General features: G+C 36.7%; 1 protein-coding gene across 3 annotated transcripts; it reads left to right on the forward strand.

Annotated features, from left to right (window-relative positions):
- On the forward strand, positions 1-12239 carry LOC127633765 (F-box/WD repeat-containing protein 2-like). 3 transcript variants are annotated; one of them, XM_052113081.1, is made up of 8 exons: positions 1-439; positions 901-923; positions 1068-1577; positions 2171-2365; positions 2523-2656; positions 6091-6177; positions 6362-6531; positions 10408-12239. In XM_052113081.1, the coding sequence occupies exons 3-8, from the start codon at positions 1088-1090 to the stop codon at positions 10697-10699; spliced, it is 1368 nt and encodes a 455-aa protein (XP_051969041.1). In that variant the 5' UTR covers positions 1-439; positions 901-923; positions 1068-1087; the 3' UTR covers positions 10700-12239. The 3 variants fall into 3 exon arrangements, with proteins under 3 accessions (XP_051969041.1, XP_051969031.1, XP_051969024.1); XM_052113071.1 differs by having other exon boundaries at positions 1-923; XM_052113064.1 differs by lacking the exon at positions 901-923.
- The last annotated feature ends 3456 nt before the right edge of the window (positions 12240-15695 follow it).

A 15695-nucleotide genomic window follows, 5' to 3' on the forward strand; every position in this document is an offset into this window, starting at 1 on the left:
TGTAATTCCCCATTGCTAACGACGGCTCCTCATATTAGCCTAGCCAGCTAACTCTACAAACAGAAAACCCAAAATGTGTGCTTTCAATTAACGTATAACATTAGGTTCCGGAATAATATAGTGGTTAAGATGTAAGCGAAAACAGAGCACGTGAATTTTTCGAGTCGAGGCGGTATCCGTTAGATCTATATTTTATGTACTGTTGTCATGCTAGCATTACACTCTAGAGTTTTGCTTGAATGCAGTTAGCAGCGAGTTGGACTCTTTTTGTTTCTCGTTAAGATTAGATTTTCACCGAACAAGAGCGGATTGTGTCTCAACTGCAAACTCACGAGTTATCTTTTTGTATAGCGATATCGATTTGTGTTGACACATGTTAGGTAGCGCGTTTCATAAGCAGCTAGGTAACGCGCTCCTCGCACTGATTCTACTGGAAATGGTGAGCGTTTTGTCCTGCTTTGCGTTTTGTCCTGCTTTGTTTAATATGTAGAGTTAAGCGTGGGTTTATTATCACCGTTGAACACAATGCTGTTCAGGTTGGTGTTTGAGTATAGTTTTTATAAAGTCCTTTTTAGCCAGCAAGCTAGCAACTTTGTTTTAGCTGGTGTGTTTGGAAACCAGAAAGCTTAGTAAGTGTATCCCATTTACTGACAGCTTGTCAGTTTCAGTGCAGGCAGATGTATTAGTATGTCAGCCAAGTAGTTCTGTAGATGTCATGTGTTTAACAGAGTCTGTTTGCTTCATACGTGTGACTACGTCAGGCACATTATTATCTCTGCAGTAATTTTTTGGCTCTCCAAATGAATTAGTACCTAGACATCCTGTTTTGTAATGTAATGACATTTACATTACTGAAAGGCTGCATCAGACTGATTGGTGCTTCTATTTTTCCTCTGATAGAGCATCCGTTATGTAATATAAAGGTGCTTGCTTTCTGCATTGCTCTTGATACAGCTATAAATAGTCTTGTTAACTTCTTTAATTCAGTTAACAAGTAGTACTGTTCTACATCATCAGTGTTGGCATGAAGTCTTGTCTGCTCACCTGGTCAATTTATCTGTCAACAGGTAGACGCTCTCATGTGCCCATGGAGAAGGCGGCTTTTGAGGGGTGGCTGGAATCAATTTCCACCTCCTTCCTTTCTCTAAATGACCAGCAGCGCAACCAATCTCTGGACTACCTCATCTCACTGAGTGGTGCCGCCCAGCTGCGACACCTGTCCAATGGGCTGGAAGCGCTGCTAAAGCGAGATTTCCTGCGTCTGCTACCATTAGAGTTGGCCTTCTACGTGCTCCGCTGGCTAGACCCACAGACTCTGCTCACCTGCTGCCTGGTGTGCAAACAGTGGAATAAGGTCATCAATGCTTGTACAGAAGTCTGGCAGGGTGTGTGTCAAGACCTTGGCTGGCGCATCGATGAGTCCATCCAGGATGCAGTGCACTGGAAGGGTGTTTATCTGAAGGCCAAACTGCGCATGAAGCAGCTGAAAGAGGAGGATGCGTTTGAGACTAGCTCTCTCATTGGACACAGTGCTCGTGTATATGCACTCTATTACCGGGATGGGCTCCTCTGCACAGGTACGTTAAGTTTGTAATTGTAGTCTTTACTTTTCTGAGCAATTTGCTTATGTTGTTTTAATTCTCATTTGGGAGTTGGATAGCATAGACCTACCAAATGAATGAATGTGCATGTATTGAGGTGGTCGCTTTTGAGACACATCCCTTTTGGCTGACCAACATATGTGAGCTCCATTCCCCAATGTGGGTAAATCAACTGTTGGTATGGATTCATGTTATACCTCCTATGTCAATAAAATCAATAGGGCATGCTAATGTGAAATGCATATATTTGGTCGAATGAAGTGGGTGTATAAATTGTTTCTGGATATGCTTTGTTGTAAAGTTGTTCCAAATAAATGGTCAGTTGGCTTCACAGAATGAACTGAATCCGTTGCTTGTGGCTATTGTGTGTTAACTTATCCAATACTGTTATTTGGGAGGGGTACTAAACAAGTAACCAAACTGACATTCAAATGTGATTTGTTATGTGATTTACTGGTGAAGCACAGGGTAAAAGATCAACACAGTTTTGGAGGTCTTGTTTTAAAATTTTTTTTTAAAATATAGGTCACCTTTAGTGACTGACTGATCACAGAGGTAATTTCTCTCAGGTTCTGATGACCTGTCAGCCAAACTGTGGGATGTTCGGACAGGGCAGTGCATCTACGGCATCCAGACACACACTTGTGCCACTGTCAAATTTGATGAACAGAAACTGGTTACTGGGTCTTTTGACAACACAATTGCATGCTGGGAATGGAGTACTGGTGCCAAAATCCAGCAATTCCGAGGACACACTGGGGCAGGTAGGAGATTTTGTATTTTTTTTTTCTGGTCAATGCAGACCTGCAATTAAACCTGCAATTAGACCTGCAATTAAAATTGCAGTTTTAATGTAGACTTTGTTGTAGATGTAAGCAAGACAATTTACTCAAAAATCTAAGATATTTACTGTTGTTGCAGTGTTCAGTATAGACTACAATGATGAGCTGGACACCTTGGTCAGTGGCTCTGCAGACTTCACTGTAAAAGTCTGGTCCATGTCTACTGGAACCTGTGTCAACACTTTTACTGGGCACACAGAGTGGGTCACCAAGGTAAGACTTATGTTATTTTTACCCGACCTGAAAGTAGAGTTTCCGATTACAGCTGTTTGCAATTAACCAATTGTGGAAAGTGTTAATGTCAGAATTCCCTTTAGGTTCCAGTCGTGTCTAAATATTTTATATACAATGTGGGTTTTTGCAACATTGAGCATTGTAACCAATCAGAGACATGTCTCTTGTGTGCATAAATCCAATGATGAATCAGTGTTTAGATTAGTCTGGGCCCAGGCAGAAGGTCTGTTCAAGAATTAGTGAGCTACCTTGCTGTCTCCTGCCTACAAAGGCAGCTGCTGTCTTCTATGGCAGCAATGGAATTGTCACACGCAGTGTTTGTCTCGACTCGCAACTGATTTAAATAGAGGTGAAGCGAGAGGAACACTGCAATACTCTGAGCATAAATACACACATTTTGGGTAAAGTTTGGTTCTCTATGAAATAAAAACATTTTGTACCTATATTTTTCAAAATGTAATGTTTTAGAAGTATATTTATAATCCAAATTTCTAGGGGTGCCTGGGAAGCTCAGTAAGTATTGACACTGACTACCACCCTTGGAGTTGCGAGTTCGAATCCAGGGTGTACTGAGTGACTCCAGCCAGGTCTCATAAGCAACCAAATTGGCCCAGTCACATGGGGTAACCTCCTTGTGGTTGCTATAATGTGTGTTCCTTGGTGGGGCGCGTGGTGAGTTGTGCGTGGATGCCACGGAGAATAGCGTGGGCCTCTGTGCACTACGTCTCCACAGTAACGCACTCAACAAGCCACGTTAGATGCGCCGATTGACGGTCTCAGACGCGGCGGTAACTGAGATTCGTCCTCACCCAGATTGATGCAAGTCACTACACCACCACGAGGTCTTTGAGCGCATTGGGGAAAAGACTATATATATATATATATATATATATATATATATATATATATATATATATATATAGTCTCGCTTAAAGGAATGTTTCCGAGTTCAATACAAGTTCAGCTAAATCAACAGAATGTGTGGCATAATGTTGATTACCACAAAAATGTAATTAAACTCATTCCTCTCAAAAAAAAAAAAAAAAAAAAACAAGGTTACAGTGAAGTCCTTACAATGTAAGTGAATGGGATCAATAAAAGTAAATGTGGCCAATTTTTTGAGGGTTTAAACACAGAAATGTGAAGCTTTTGCATACATTTTTCTGTTAAAACTTTTGTACTATTTGAGCGGTAGAGTTGTTTACATTGTAATTTTTACAGTCCTTTTTAGGGATTTACTGGTTCCCCTGGATCCTTAAAGTCTTAAATCCAAAATTATGGTCATAAGTCTTAAATATTTTAATTTAAGTTACATCGGAAACCTCGGGGCTGAGGGATTAGTGAATATTCTTGCTATTGTGATTTTGCACGAGACTGCACGCCTCTGTATCAGCGTGTCATATATGCCCATATACAGCGGCATTTCTGTCAACTGTACTTAATAATATAATAAAGAGTGTTTCTTCAAATGCGTGTCTTTGTGTCTACGGGCAAATTATTTGCTAATAATAATAGTCTAATAATAATAATTTAACAGATTAATGGGAAAACGAGCCAAATATCGTCATGACATGGTCAAAGGCATCAGCTATTGCCGATCATTCTGACCATTGATCCCGTGATCATCGTCTGTTTTATTGATCCCGAGATCATCGTCTGTTTGCTCAACCCGAATGTGCATTTCTCTCTATAAATTAACAAATTTCAGACAGTGTCTTGCTGGTTTTTTCGACACATTCAGAATCATTACCGCTTTTCCATGGTTGCTGCGGCTCGCTTCATGCGTGCGCTTGTATAAATTATAAAGACTCATTATTACGGTTTAGTATTTCTCAGTAATGTTGAACAATGTTAGCAATATTACTGATAACATTCATTCTCAGCCCTGGAACTCAAACCATTTTCTGATACTAATGTTTTTCCTTGATGCCTAAACACAGCCAATCACCAGCACCTATAAATGACGTTGACGAGATTAACCAATTAGGTATTGAAATTTGGAACCGAACGACAAGACATTTTTCGATACTCAATTTTTTTTAGAGGCAATTCGGTCTGTGCCTAAAATGTATCTAACTCGATACCCAGCCCAAGTATTGTTAATTTTTTGTTTGTTTATTATGCCTAATGCCTTAACTAATGTTAACGAATGGAACCTTATTGTAAAGTGTTACTAGTTATTGGTTATTTTCATCTATTTATTTCATCTTATCCTGTTAACTGTCAACCCCCTTTTTGTTACAGTGAAGTCCTTACAATGTAAGTGAATGGGATCAATAAAAGTAAATGTGGCCAATTTTTTGAGGGTTTAAACACAGAAATGTGAAGCTTTTGCATACATTTTTCTGTTAAAACTTGTGTAGTGTTTGAGCGGTAGAGTTGTTTAAATTGTAATTTTTACAGTCCTTTTTAGGGTTTTACTGGTTCCCGTGGATCCTTAAAGTCTTAAATACAAAATTTAAGGTCATAAGTCTTAAATATTTTAATTGAATAAAGAAGTCTTCATTTCTATTTCAAGAGGTCATAAATCTGGGGGTGGAAAGACAGGAATGGTGATTTGACCTATTGTGATTATCAAATTCAGAAGAATACTGTTTAATTAAATAAATGTATGTACTGCGTCCTTCAAAGTGAAAACGCGGCACTGTATTTTCTCCAAGCATGGGCTTGTGAGTGTTTTTAGCTGTTGCAGAGTAGTTCAAGATCAGTAAGCAATATCGGAAATTTATCACTAAAGATCAACTATTGATGATAGTGTTGATGAACTATAACAATGTTTACTTTGAATTGTTTATTTTGTAATATGTTGTAGATTATTGTTGGAGTGCACATTTTATTTCCCTGATTTGTTTGAATGAGCAGCTGGAAGCAGTGAAGCACAAACATTTCAAAATAAGTGTATTTCAAAGTTAAAGTGCCTTTAAAGTTAAAAGTTATGCAAAGTTCCATGCATAAAGTGCATCTCCCCATCACAGAAAGGAAAGACTAAGAACATTTAAAATAGGCTACCAATAAATACAAAATAAATAAATAATAAAAAATATTGGCAGACTAACTGGCATTCTTTCAACACATTAATCAGTACAATCCAATATTGGTCAACCTCTAATTTGTATCTATTTATGTAATGGTACATAAACCAATTTTAATGTGATATGTATGTGGAATACATATGATATAAAAATATGGCATGCAGTTGCCCTAACAAAATGTGTTTTTAATGTAAATTCAGTGAATCAAATATTCGTGATTTACAAAATCAATCATTTGGATTTGTCAAAATCGTGCTTCCCTACCTGAAAGTAATGTATTCTGTACGTATGCTAGGATATGCCATTCCTGTATTTAGTCAGTTACTTTTTGCTGGTGATTATTGTCCTCTAGCTTTGTACTGTACGTTTTCCTTGGCTTAGGTACTCCTTCAAAAAAGCCAAGTGGAGTCCATGATGCACAGTCCTGGTGACTACATACTACTGAGTGCTGATAAGTATGAAATCAAGGTAATGTAAATCACTTGACCCATGACCCAACGATTGTATTTCCTGTCTGCTAAAAGTATTGGGACTGTTATTGTAAAAATTAAAAGGTGACCAGTCAAAGGATTGCATTGTTTAAGTTCAGTCATGTGCAGTTCTGTGGACTTCAAATGGGAGCAGTATTATTTAAAGTTCTTTCTCTCTCTAGGTGTGGCCCATAGGGTGTGAAATCAACTGTAAATGCTTAAAGACCCTGTCTGTATCAGAAGACCGCAGTGTCTGCTTGCAGCCACGATTGCAGTTTGATGGCCGGCATATTATATGTAGTTCAGACCTGGGCATCTACCAGTGGGACTTTGCAAGTTTTGATGTTCTCAGGTACATTCTTTTCAATCTCTTAAAGGCACATGGTAAAAACCATGTGCATCTTTTTGTTTATGGTGTGCAGGAATTATTATCACCTGCTTTTGCATAATGCAAAAGCAGTTTTCAGTTACCGATTGCATTGTATAAATACACTATTTACAATCTATAATGATTAATCGGTGACACTTTACAATTAGGTTCCATTTCTTAACAATATTAGTTAACATGAACTAACAATGAACAATACTTTTACAGCATTTATTAATCTCAGGTAATGTCCATTTCATTCTAATACTAATTGATTTTTAAAATCAAATGTTGTGTTTGTTAACATTAGTTAATAATGAACTAACAATTAACATTAATAAAGATTGATAAATGTTGTAAGGAATGTATTGATTAGGGCTGGGTACCTTTCAAAAACCTTCGATATCGATAACTTGACTTCGATACCTGTTCCTAAACGATACTTTGGTCCAAAAATAAAAAAAAAACTCTGCAGGAAAACGACGAACACCGCTGGTTTGACACTAGGTGGTACTATTGGATAATTTTTGGTAAACATGGATGGGTTAAGCTTACACAATAAAGCAAGACACCTTGATTTCAAACTTTTATTTTTTTTTATTTATTTGAACTAAAAGTTCAAATGAAACTGGAAAAAAATAAGTGCATTTAAAATGTGGTGTTCAACTTTTTGAAAGATGGCTTTACAACATTTGTGAACATCTCTCTGGCAAAGAAGCTTAATCCTTGCATTTTGAACCGGCTTGTTTCGTAACCGAGTGTTTCGTTATCCAGGAAAATATATCATGAATGTGAATAAATTAGTTTAGTTCCCTCCTTCACAATAGGACACTTGATCTGAGGAAACAAATTTATAAAGTGTATATATAATATTAACACAATATTTATTTACATATTTATATTGATAATATTTTTAAATTGACACATAGGGCTTTGTACGACAGACAGAATAAATCAAAATACTTAAGTATTTCATTTTTATTATCCTATAAAAAATGGATTAGCTCAAACATATTAGAAAGTAACAGGTTTTTTGTATGATGGATTCCAATACAAGAATCTATGAAAGAGTGCAGGAAATTACATAAAAAATACACTGTGGAACCAAAACCACTTGTCTGACCATGTCCTGATATAAATTTGAAAATGATACTAACATTATCAAAACATTATATAATATATTTATTTTAAAACATTATACACAGGACATAAAAACAAATGCCTTTTACCATGAACATATTAATACAATAAACAACTAGAAAAATTAGAAAACCAAACCACGAATTGTTTACACAACTATATAACTATATACAACTTTTCAGTGCTAAACACTACAAACACTTGTCATCATGCCAGTGATTGAAGCAGTCTCGCCTAATAAAGGTCACAACTCCACAACAATTTAAGATTTTCTTGATGCGTAATCATGTTGCAAATTAATATTAATATAAAATCACAAAACAGTGCCAAATGTGGACACTTGAGACTCAGATCTTTCCAACAATATATAGTTTATCAATATTATAAAAGGATTTGATTTGTAAAATAGTGCAGTATATTTGAAAACACCAAGTGGCCCACCAGTGGGCCATTGATCATTAACAGGTTTTTAAGATGCTCATCCTTACGAAGGCACCCTCTCATAAAATGGCTCTAATTTGGCTACTGATTTAACTGCTGTCAGATTTCATGATTGATACATGATTTTCAAATATACTGCAGTGCCATTTTTTTTTTTTTTAAATCTATGCACTCTGCACTCTTTTTAAAGATGCGCTCTGTAAAAAATTACAGAGTGCATCTGTATCAGCTTAGCTTAACCCTCTGGGGTCTGAGGGTGTTTTGAGCCCTGGAGAAGTTTTGACATGCCTTGACATTTGTGCTTTTTTCAGTTGCTTAAAAACATGTATGGCTGAAGTCTGATAACACTGTATTCAGCACAAACTGGGCTACAATAATATGTGAGTAACGTGTGTACATGTTTGTATTTTTGAGAAAATAACATTTATGCGTGGTTTTTGAAAAACCAAAAACATTGAAATAAGGCCATATAACACATACTAAACATTTGAGAACTGGATCTTGTAGCCTAGAGTTTTTGCTACAAAATGTGAAAACCATCCTGATCACTCATTCATACAAAACAATATAGTAATTTAACTTTTGTAAGACAGTTTTAGTGTTAGAAAGTTAATATGCGAGGAGGCGTGAATGATCATGAATATTCATTGTAATTCACACCTGAGGATACAAAGACCCTCCCCTGGGCCTATCAATGAGGAATGTGACAGAAAGAGAATGAATGTGAGGAGACTTAATGATCAAAATCAAGTTTTAAGTTAAAAGAAGTAATCGGACTATACATTTTCTTTACATAAAGACTTTACTTAATTTTAGACCAACACTACCGTTTTAAAAGAAGTCTCTTCTGGTCACCAAGACTGGATTTATTTGATTCAAAATACAGTAAAAACATTGATATTCTGAACTCTTTTTACAATTTAAAAGAACAGTGTTCTATTTGAATATATTATAAAATGCAATTTGGGATCAAAGCTGAATTTTCAGCATCATTACTGCAGTCTTCAGTGTCACATGATCATTCAGAAATCATTATAATATGCTTCTATCTAATTTTCTAATATGGGCATATTTAAAGTGCATTTTACTCATTTACACCTGAACACATATTTGCAAGCACAAGCTTTGTTGATGATAATGAGGCAGCATAAAAGTTAAGTTAAAATATAATCTAAACATTCATATTATTTTTACATCATATTAAATATTATATTTATATCATACAGCATACAATTTAAATGCCTTCTTTAGCCGAAACAGCATTTAAATTTAACTAAAACTTGCTTATTAGGACATATTTCAAATGTCAATACTCTGAATCCTGGCTGGCAAGTCTGGAAACAGTCCCACTTGTAAAATATGTACATGTTTATTTAAAATAGCATGTCAACTAATATGTAAGTAAAACTAAATGACTTACTCATCCGAAATTGTTTACTCTGCTGGATCAAGTTTCTCTTCAAAATAAAACATTCATCGGAGTCCTGCTGTTCTTCTGAGGAAAATTTTAACTCTTCGTCACTATCCAGGAGTTTCCTCGCCTGTGTATCATGCGATCTTCTAAACGTGCAGAAAAGTGAATGAACTTGATATTTTTATGGCACAGTCGGGGGCGTTTACATTTGCATTGATCTTCTCAGCACATTACCGTATGATTAGTGCCTTCTGCCCATGAGTGTGATCACATAAGGGATAATTAGCTGAGCCAGTAAAAACTGTACATCGCTTTGTTTCATACAGATTACATTGCAGGAGAATATTTGTTTTAAATTTTAATTGTTTTATTTAAAAGTAGACATTTTAAGCTTTTTTTAGACACATGTTTCATGTTTGTGTGATAAGTATTTGCAGAGTTTCAGTTCATTTTTGTGAAGTGTTTCAGAAATATGCTCGCAAACACAGAGACTGCTGAAAGCTCACCCTTTTTATTTTTTTATTTTACAAAAGCACAATGTTTTGTTGTTATTGTGAGTGTACACAAATAAAAGTAGACCCTTTATAGTCTCTAATGATGTCTTACACTTATCTGTATGCCCCAAAATGATGGAGAATTTTATGTTGTTTCGCTGTAATGACATAAAAATCCAGCAGGATGTGCCGGCGCGTCCGTTGACCCCAGAGGGTTAACTGAACTATAAACCTGTTTGATCTGGAAATTTTCTAGAGTTTAATGTTCTTATTATTGAGGGAACTGTAACTGGTTAGTCAGTTTGTTCAGTCTCCAAGTTCTCTTATAAAGCTAGCATATGTATTTTATCTCTGATCTCTCCACCTTCACAGAGTCATCAGACCACATCAGGACCCCTCTAGCCTCTCCCTTCTCAGCTTCGGTGAGGTCTTTGCTCTACTTTTTGACAACCACCACCTTTATGTCATGGACTTAAGGACTGAGGTCATTGTGGGTCACTGGCCACTGCCAGCCTACCGCAAATCCAAACGTGGCTCTAGCTTCTTGCCAGGTGTTACCTCCTGGCTAAACGGACTAGACGGCAAGAATGATTCGGGCCTAGTGTTTGCTACCAGCATGCCTGACCATAGCATTCATCTGGTTCTTTGGCGAGAAAATGGGTAGAGGAGATGAATACATGCCCTGTGTTTTGAAAGCAGCTGGGACTTTTTAAAAACACAACAAACAAAAAAAGAAAAATGGGTGCTCTTGATTTGAAAAACTTACAGCCAACAGAGTTAGATAATGCATGGACCAAAGTGATTTTCCCTTCATTGCCTTGGTTGTCTTTTAAGTTAACATGCTTCACTCTCTCTTTCTTCAGACCACACATTCAACCTGCATTCACATTTGAAGATTTGTAGTACGAACCATGTCTTCTACCATAACATGAACAATCCATGGATTTTTTTCTTAAGATTTTTGAGAGGCTTCAATCTAAGCATCAGAAGTTTGGCTTCTTTTACTGTCTGCCCAGTGAAAGTTATTTAGAAAGGTAGTAAAATGAAACCGCATCACCGGAGCACCGATTGGTCCACAGCAAGCATGGCAAGTAGCATTAGCATATATCTATAGCACAATTACAACATTGTCAGTGGAGTACTTCTTGTTTGAGTGTTATATTTTCAACAAAATGGCAATTTTTAGAGGTTCAAACATTTGCTTTGGACACAGAAGGAATTTTGCCTTAAATCCTTGATTTCCTTTGAACAAATTGATTTTGCAGACCTCTGCATCTGTGGGCGCTGGCTTGCATTCCAAACTGTGTTTTTCATTTGTCTGAGTCTTTAAAAGCTCTGATAAAATGCTGTCTGAATGAAACAAATGAGTTTGCATGAAAGTCATTCAGATGTGGCTTCTCGCTGTTACTGACACTTGGTTTTATTTTTCACTCCTCTAATTAGTCTTGTGCCTTTTTGTTTTAACACTTAGCCATTTACATTTGGAATCCAATGTTACAATCCTCCCTCAATGAGAGAAAATCAGTTTTATGCTTTGTTTTTTTGTTTTTTTAACCTAATGTAACCAACACTGTAAGAAGTATTCTTTCCACTATTTAGCCAGACTAGATCACTTGAAAGTGTTTCTTGAGAATCTTAATGAATGTTCATTTTTAATCTTTATTTTTAAAGACTGATCTTATTTTTGGGGTTAATGGTTAAATGCTAGTTTTCACTATATTGCTCACACATTTCAGTGGATAGACACTGGGTATTTTAAACCTAATTAGCTTAAGCATTTGATGTATCATTGGGAGGTGTCAATGTAAGCACTAGTTGTGTTACTTTACTGAAATGCAAACTTCACTGCTGCAATCACTCATGCCTCCACAGCTAGTAATGTCATCCATTCATAATTCGCAAAATTCAGGTCTGTTGTTTGTATAACAAAATAATATGCTGTCTTTCAAATAAATGACAGTAGCTAATGTTAGAAGTTGATGTTTTCTGTTGACTCCTGAATTTGCACTTTGTTCTTATGGAATATGTAATATAATCTATTGCAACTAATATATCAATTCTATCCATCTCTGCTTGAACAGAACCACTTATTTGCTGAAAACCACATTGGTATTCAACAACCAAGCCTATTATACCAGGAGCTTTCTCATGCAAGGAGGACTGTTTAGTCAGTTTGCACACAAGATGGCAGTATAAGAACAAACATATTGGGGCACAGTGTGCAAAATAGTTTATAGAATGTGGATCTGAAATGCCCAAAATATCATTGCAAATACAGGTGTTTACTTTGAAAAGCCAGTGATGCAAAATACATAACTCTGACTATGTGAAAACGGAAACCACAGCTCTACTTTGATAGCTAGCACAAATAACAAGTGTGCTTTGGATTTGATTCTTCCCTCCTTTTAGTGGGAGAGTGACAAAGAGAAGCAGTAGTTAAATGCAAAGATGAAGCATAAGTGTGAGGCATAAAGGCAGGCTGTTTCTAACAAACTCATCAGTTTAGAGATTGTTTGAATTTTAGTGCCATTCCCACAGTTTCACATTCCTTACAATAAATCTAATAGCTGTTTTCTAATCTAATCCGTTCTTTGCTCAATTGTCTCTCAGCTAATTTATATTCCCTCACTTCTTTTCAACCTCTTTTTTTTCTTCTTATTCCCCCTAGCTCCCCCTCGTGCTCCTCCAAAACCCTTGGAATGAGTTAAAGCCAAAAGAATAACGAGGCATGTCGCTCTTATTCCCTCTTTCTCTCCCTCTCAGTCTTGGTGTCAGTGCAGAATTAATGGGCCATTTGGGCTAAGGGTTATGGCGTAATCCCAAAAGATTTCTTTCACATCACTGTTTACACAAGCAGTACCAAGTGCTACTCCATTTTGCCATACAATAGAACTTCTTACTGTAATGCTTTTTACATAACTGGATTGGAAATATTTGGTTGTTGGTTGTAGAATTTGGTGATTTGGTTGTGCAACACAACCAAATCACACGTACAAAAGTGTTGCGTTTACAGCTTGAAGTACATTTGTTTACATCTACTGTAGATTGAATTTACTTTCCTTTTTATAATTCACTTAAGTTCCTTAAAAGCTGCTTTTTCAAAAATTTTTATTTAGTCAAGGATAAGTGAGTTCACTGTCACCATTGTTTTGGAAAGGATTTGGATTCAATCAAGAAAAATGGTAACACTCTACAATAAGGTTTTATTTGTTAACATTAGTTAATGCATTAAGTATCATGAACTAACAATGAACTATGACTTTTTATTTATTCATCTTCAATATCATTGTTCATTGTTTATTTATGATGCACTGTTAAATGTAAAAAAATAAAACAAAAAAAAAAGTATATGTAGAAATGAACATTAACCATGATTCATGTATGCTGTAAAATTGTTCATTGTTGGACTATATTAAAGGGATAGTTCACCCCAAAATATTCTCACATTTATTCACCATCATGCCATCCCAGATGTGTATGACTTTCTTCTGCTGAACACAAATATTTTTAGAAGAATATGTCAGATTTGTAGGTCCATACAATGCAAGTGAATGGGTACCAACATTTTTAAGGTCCAAAAAGCACAAAGGCAGCATAAAAGTAATCCAATCCAGTGATTAAATCCATATCTCCAGAAGTGATATGATAGGTGTTGGTGAGAAACAGATCAATATTTAAGTCCTTTTCTATTCACTCTATATTAAGTGAAGATTGATTGTAAAAAAGGACTAAAATAATCTGTTTCTCATCCAAATTTATGTCACTTTATACATGTCTGGGATGGCATGAGGGTGAGAAAATGTTGAGAATTTTCTTTTTTGGGTGAACTATCAGTTAACTTATGTTAAAGAATTCAAACTTCTTGTAAAGTGTTGCAATAAAAATACTTAAATGTACATCCACTTGGAAAGAATGTTGAATCCTGACATTTCATGGTGGAGCAACACATTCCTTAGCATCTGAACCGGAGTGTATAGCCATAGATTTTAAAATGCATATAAAAAAAAGCATATTCTTTATACATATTTATTTCTATATGTTATTATACAACATTATACAGCATTGTAGTGTAGTATAGGTGCGTAATGTTTCAGAATGTTAAAGTTACTTGATTGTTGTGTGTGATGACAGGTGTTATTTGAGCCTAATGAAATGCTTTGTATTTTATTTAATCCAGCTTGCTCAGTGAAAAGGGAGTGCTGATCCTCTGCTAAGGGAAAAATATAAGGATACAGTGGGTACAGAAAGTATTCAGACCCCCTTAAATTTTTCACTCTTTGTTATATTGCAGGCATTTGCTAAAATCATTTAAGTTCTTTTTTTTTTCCTCATTGTACACACAGCACCCCATATTGACAGAAAAACACAGAATTCTTGACATTTTTGCACATTTATTAAAAAAGAAAAACTGAAATATCACATGGTCCTAAGTATTCAGACCCTTTGTTCAGTATTTAGTAGAAGCACCCTTTTGATCTAATACAGCCATGAGTCTTTTTGGGAAAGATGCAACAAGTTTTTCACATCTGGATTTGGGTATCCTCTGCCATTCCTCCTTGCAGATCCTCTCCAGTTCTGTCAGGTTGGATGGTAAACGTTGGTGGACAGCCATTTTCAGGTCTCTCCAGAGATGCTCAATTGGGTTTAAGTCAGGGCTCTGGCTGGGCCATTCAAGAACAGTCACGGAGTTGTTGTGAAGCCACTCCTTCCTTATTTTAGCGGTGTGCTTAGGGTCATTGGCTTGTTGGAAGGTGAACCTTCGGCCCAGTCTGAGGTCCGGAGCACTCTGGAGAAGGTTTTCGTCCAGGATATCCCTGTACTTTGCCGCATTCATCTTTCCCTCGATTGCAACCAGTCGTCCTGTCCCTGCAGCTGAAAAACACCCCCACAGCATGATGCTGCCACCACCATTCTTCACTGTTGAGACTGTATTGGACAGGTGATGAGCAGTGCCTGGTTTTCTCCACACATACAGCTTAGAATTAAGGCCAAAAAGTTCTATCTTGGTCTCATCAGACCAGAGAATCTTATTTATCACCATCTTGGAGTCCATGCAGGCTTTCATGTGTCTTGCACTGAGGAGAGGCTTCCGTCGGGCCACTCTGCCATAAAGCCCCGACTGGTGGATGGCTGCATTGATGGTTGACTTACTACAACTTTCTCCCATCTCCCGACTGCATCTCTGGAGCTCAGCCACAGTGATCTTTGGGTTCTTCTTTACCTCTCTCACCAAGGCTCTTCTCCCCCGATAGCTCAGTTTGGCCGGACGGCCAGCTCTAGGAAGGGTTCTGGTCATCCCAAACGTTTTCCATTTAAGGATTATGGAAGCCACTGTGCTCTTATGAACCTTAAGGGCAGCAGAAATTTTTGTGTAACCTTGGCCAGATCTGTGCCTTGCCACAATTCTGTCTCTGAGCTCTTCAGGCAGTTCCTTTGACCTCATGATTCTCATTTGCTCTGACATGCACTGTGAGCTGTAAGGTCTTATATAGACAGGTGTGTGGCTTTCCTAATCAAGTCCAATCAGTATAATCAAACAAAGCTGGACTCAATTTAAGGTGTAGAACCATCTCAAGGATGATCAGAAGAAATGGACAGCACCTGAGTTAAATATATGAGTGTCACAGCAAAGGGTCTGAATACTTAGGACCATGTGATAT

This window comes from Xyrauchen texanus, chromosome 3 (assembly GCF_025860055.1).
Source record: "Xyrauchen texanus isolate HMW12.3.18 chromosome 3, RBS_HiC_50CHRs, whole genome shotgun sequence".
NCBI lineage: Eukaryota > Metazoa > Chordata > Actinopteri > Cypriniformes > Catostomidae > Xyrauchen > Xyrauchen texanus.

Bases quoted from the DNA above. Each gene is read 5' to 3' on its own strand.
- LOC127633765 (XM_052113071.1), top strand. From the start codon at position 1,088: ATGGAGAAGGCGGCTTTTGAGGGGTGGCTGGAATCAATTTCCACCTCC. The intron at 2,366-2,522 runs GTAGGAGATTTT...CTGTTGTTGCAG, and splicing joins CCGAGGACACACTGGGGCAG to TGTTCAGTATAGACTACAAT. The intron at 2,657-6,090 runs GTAAGACTTATG...TCCTTGGCTTAG, and splicing joins ACACAGAGTGGGTCACCAAG to GTACTCCTTCAAAAAAGCCA.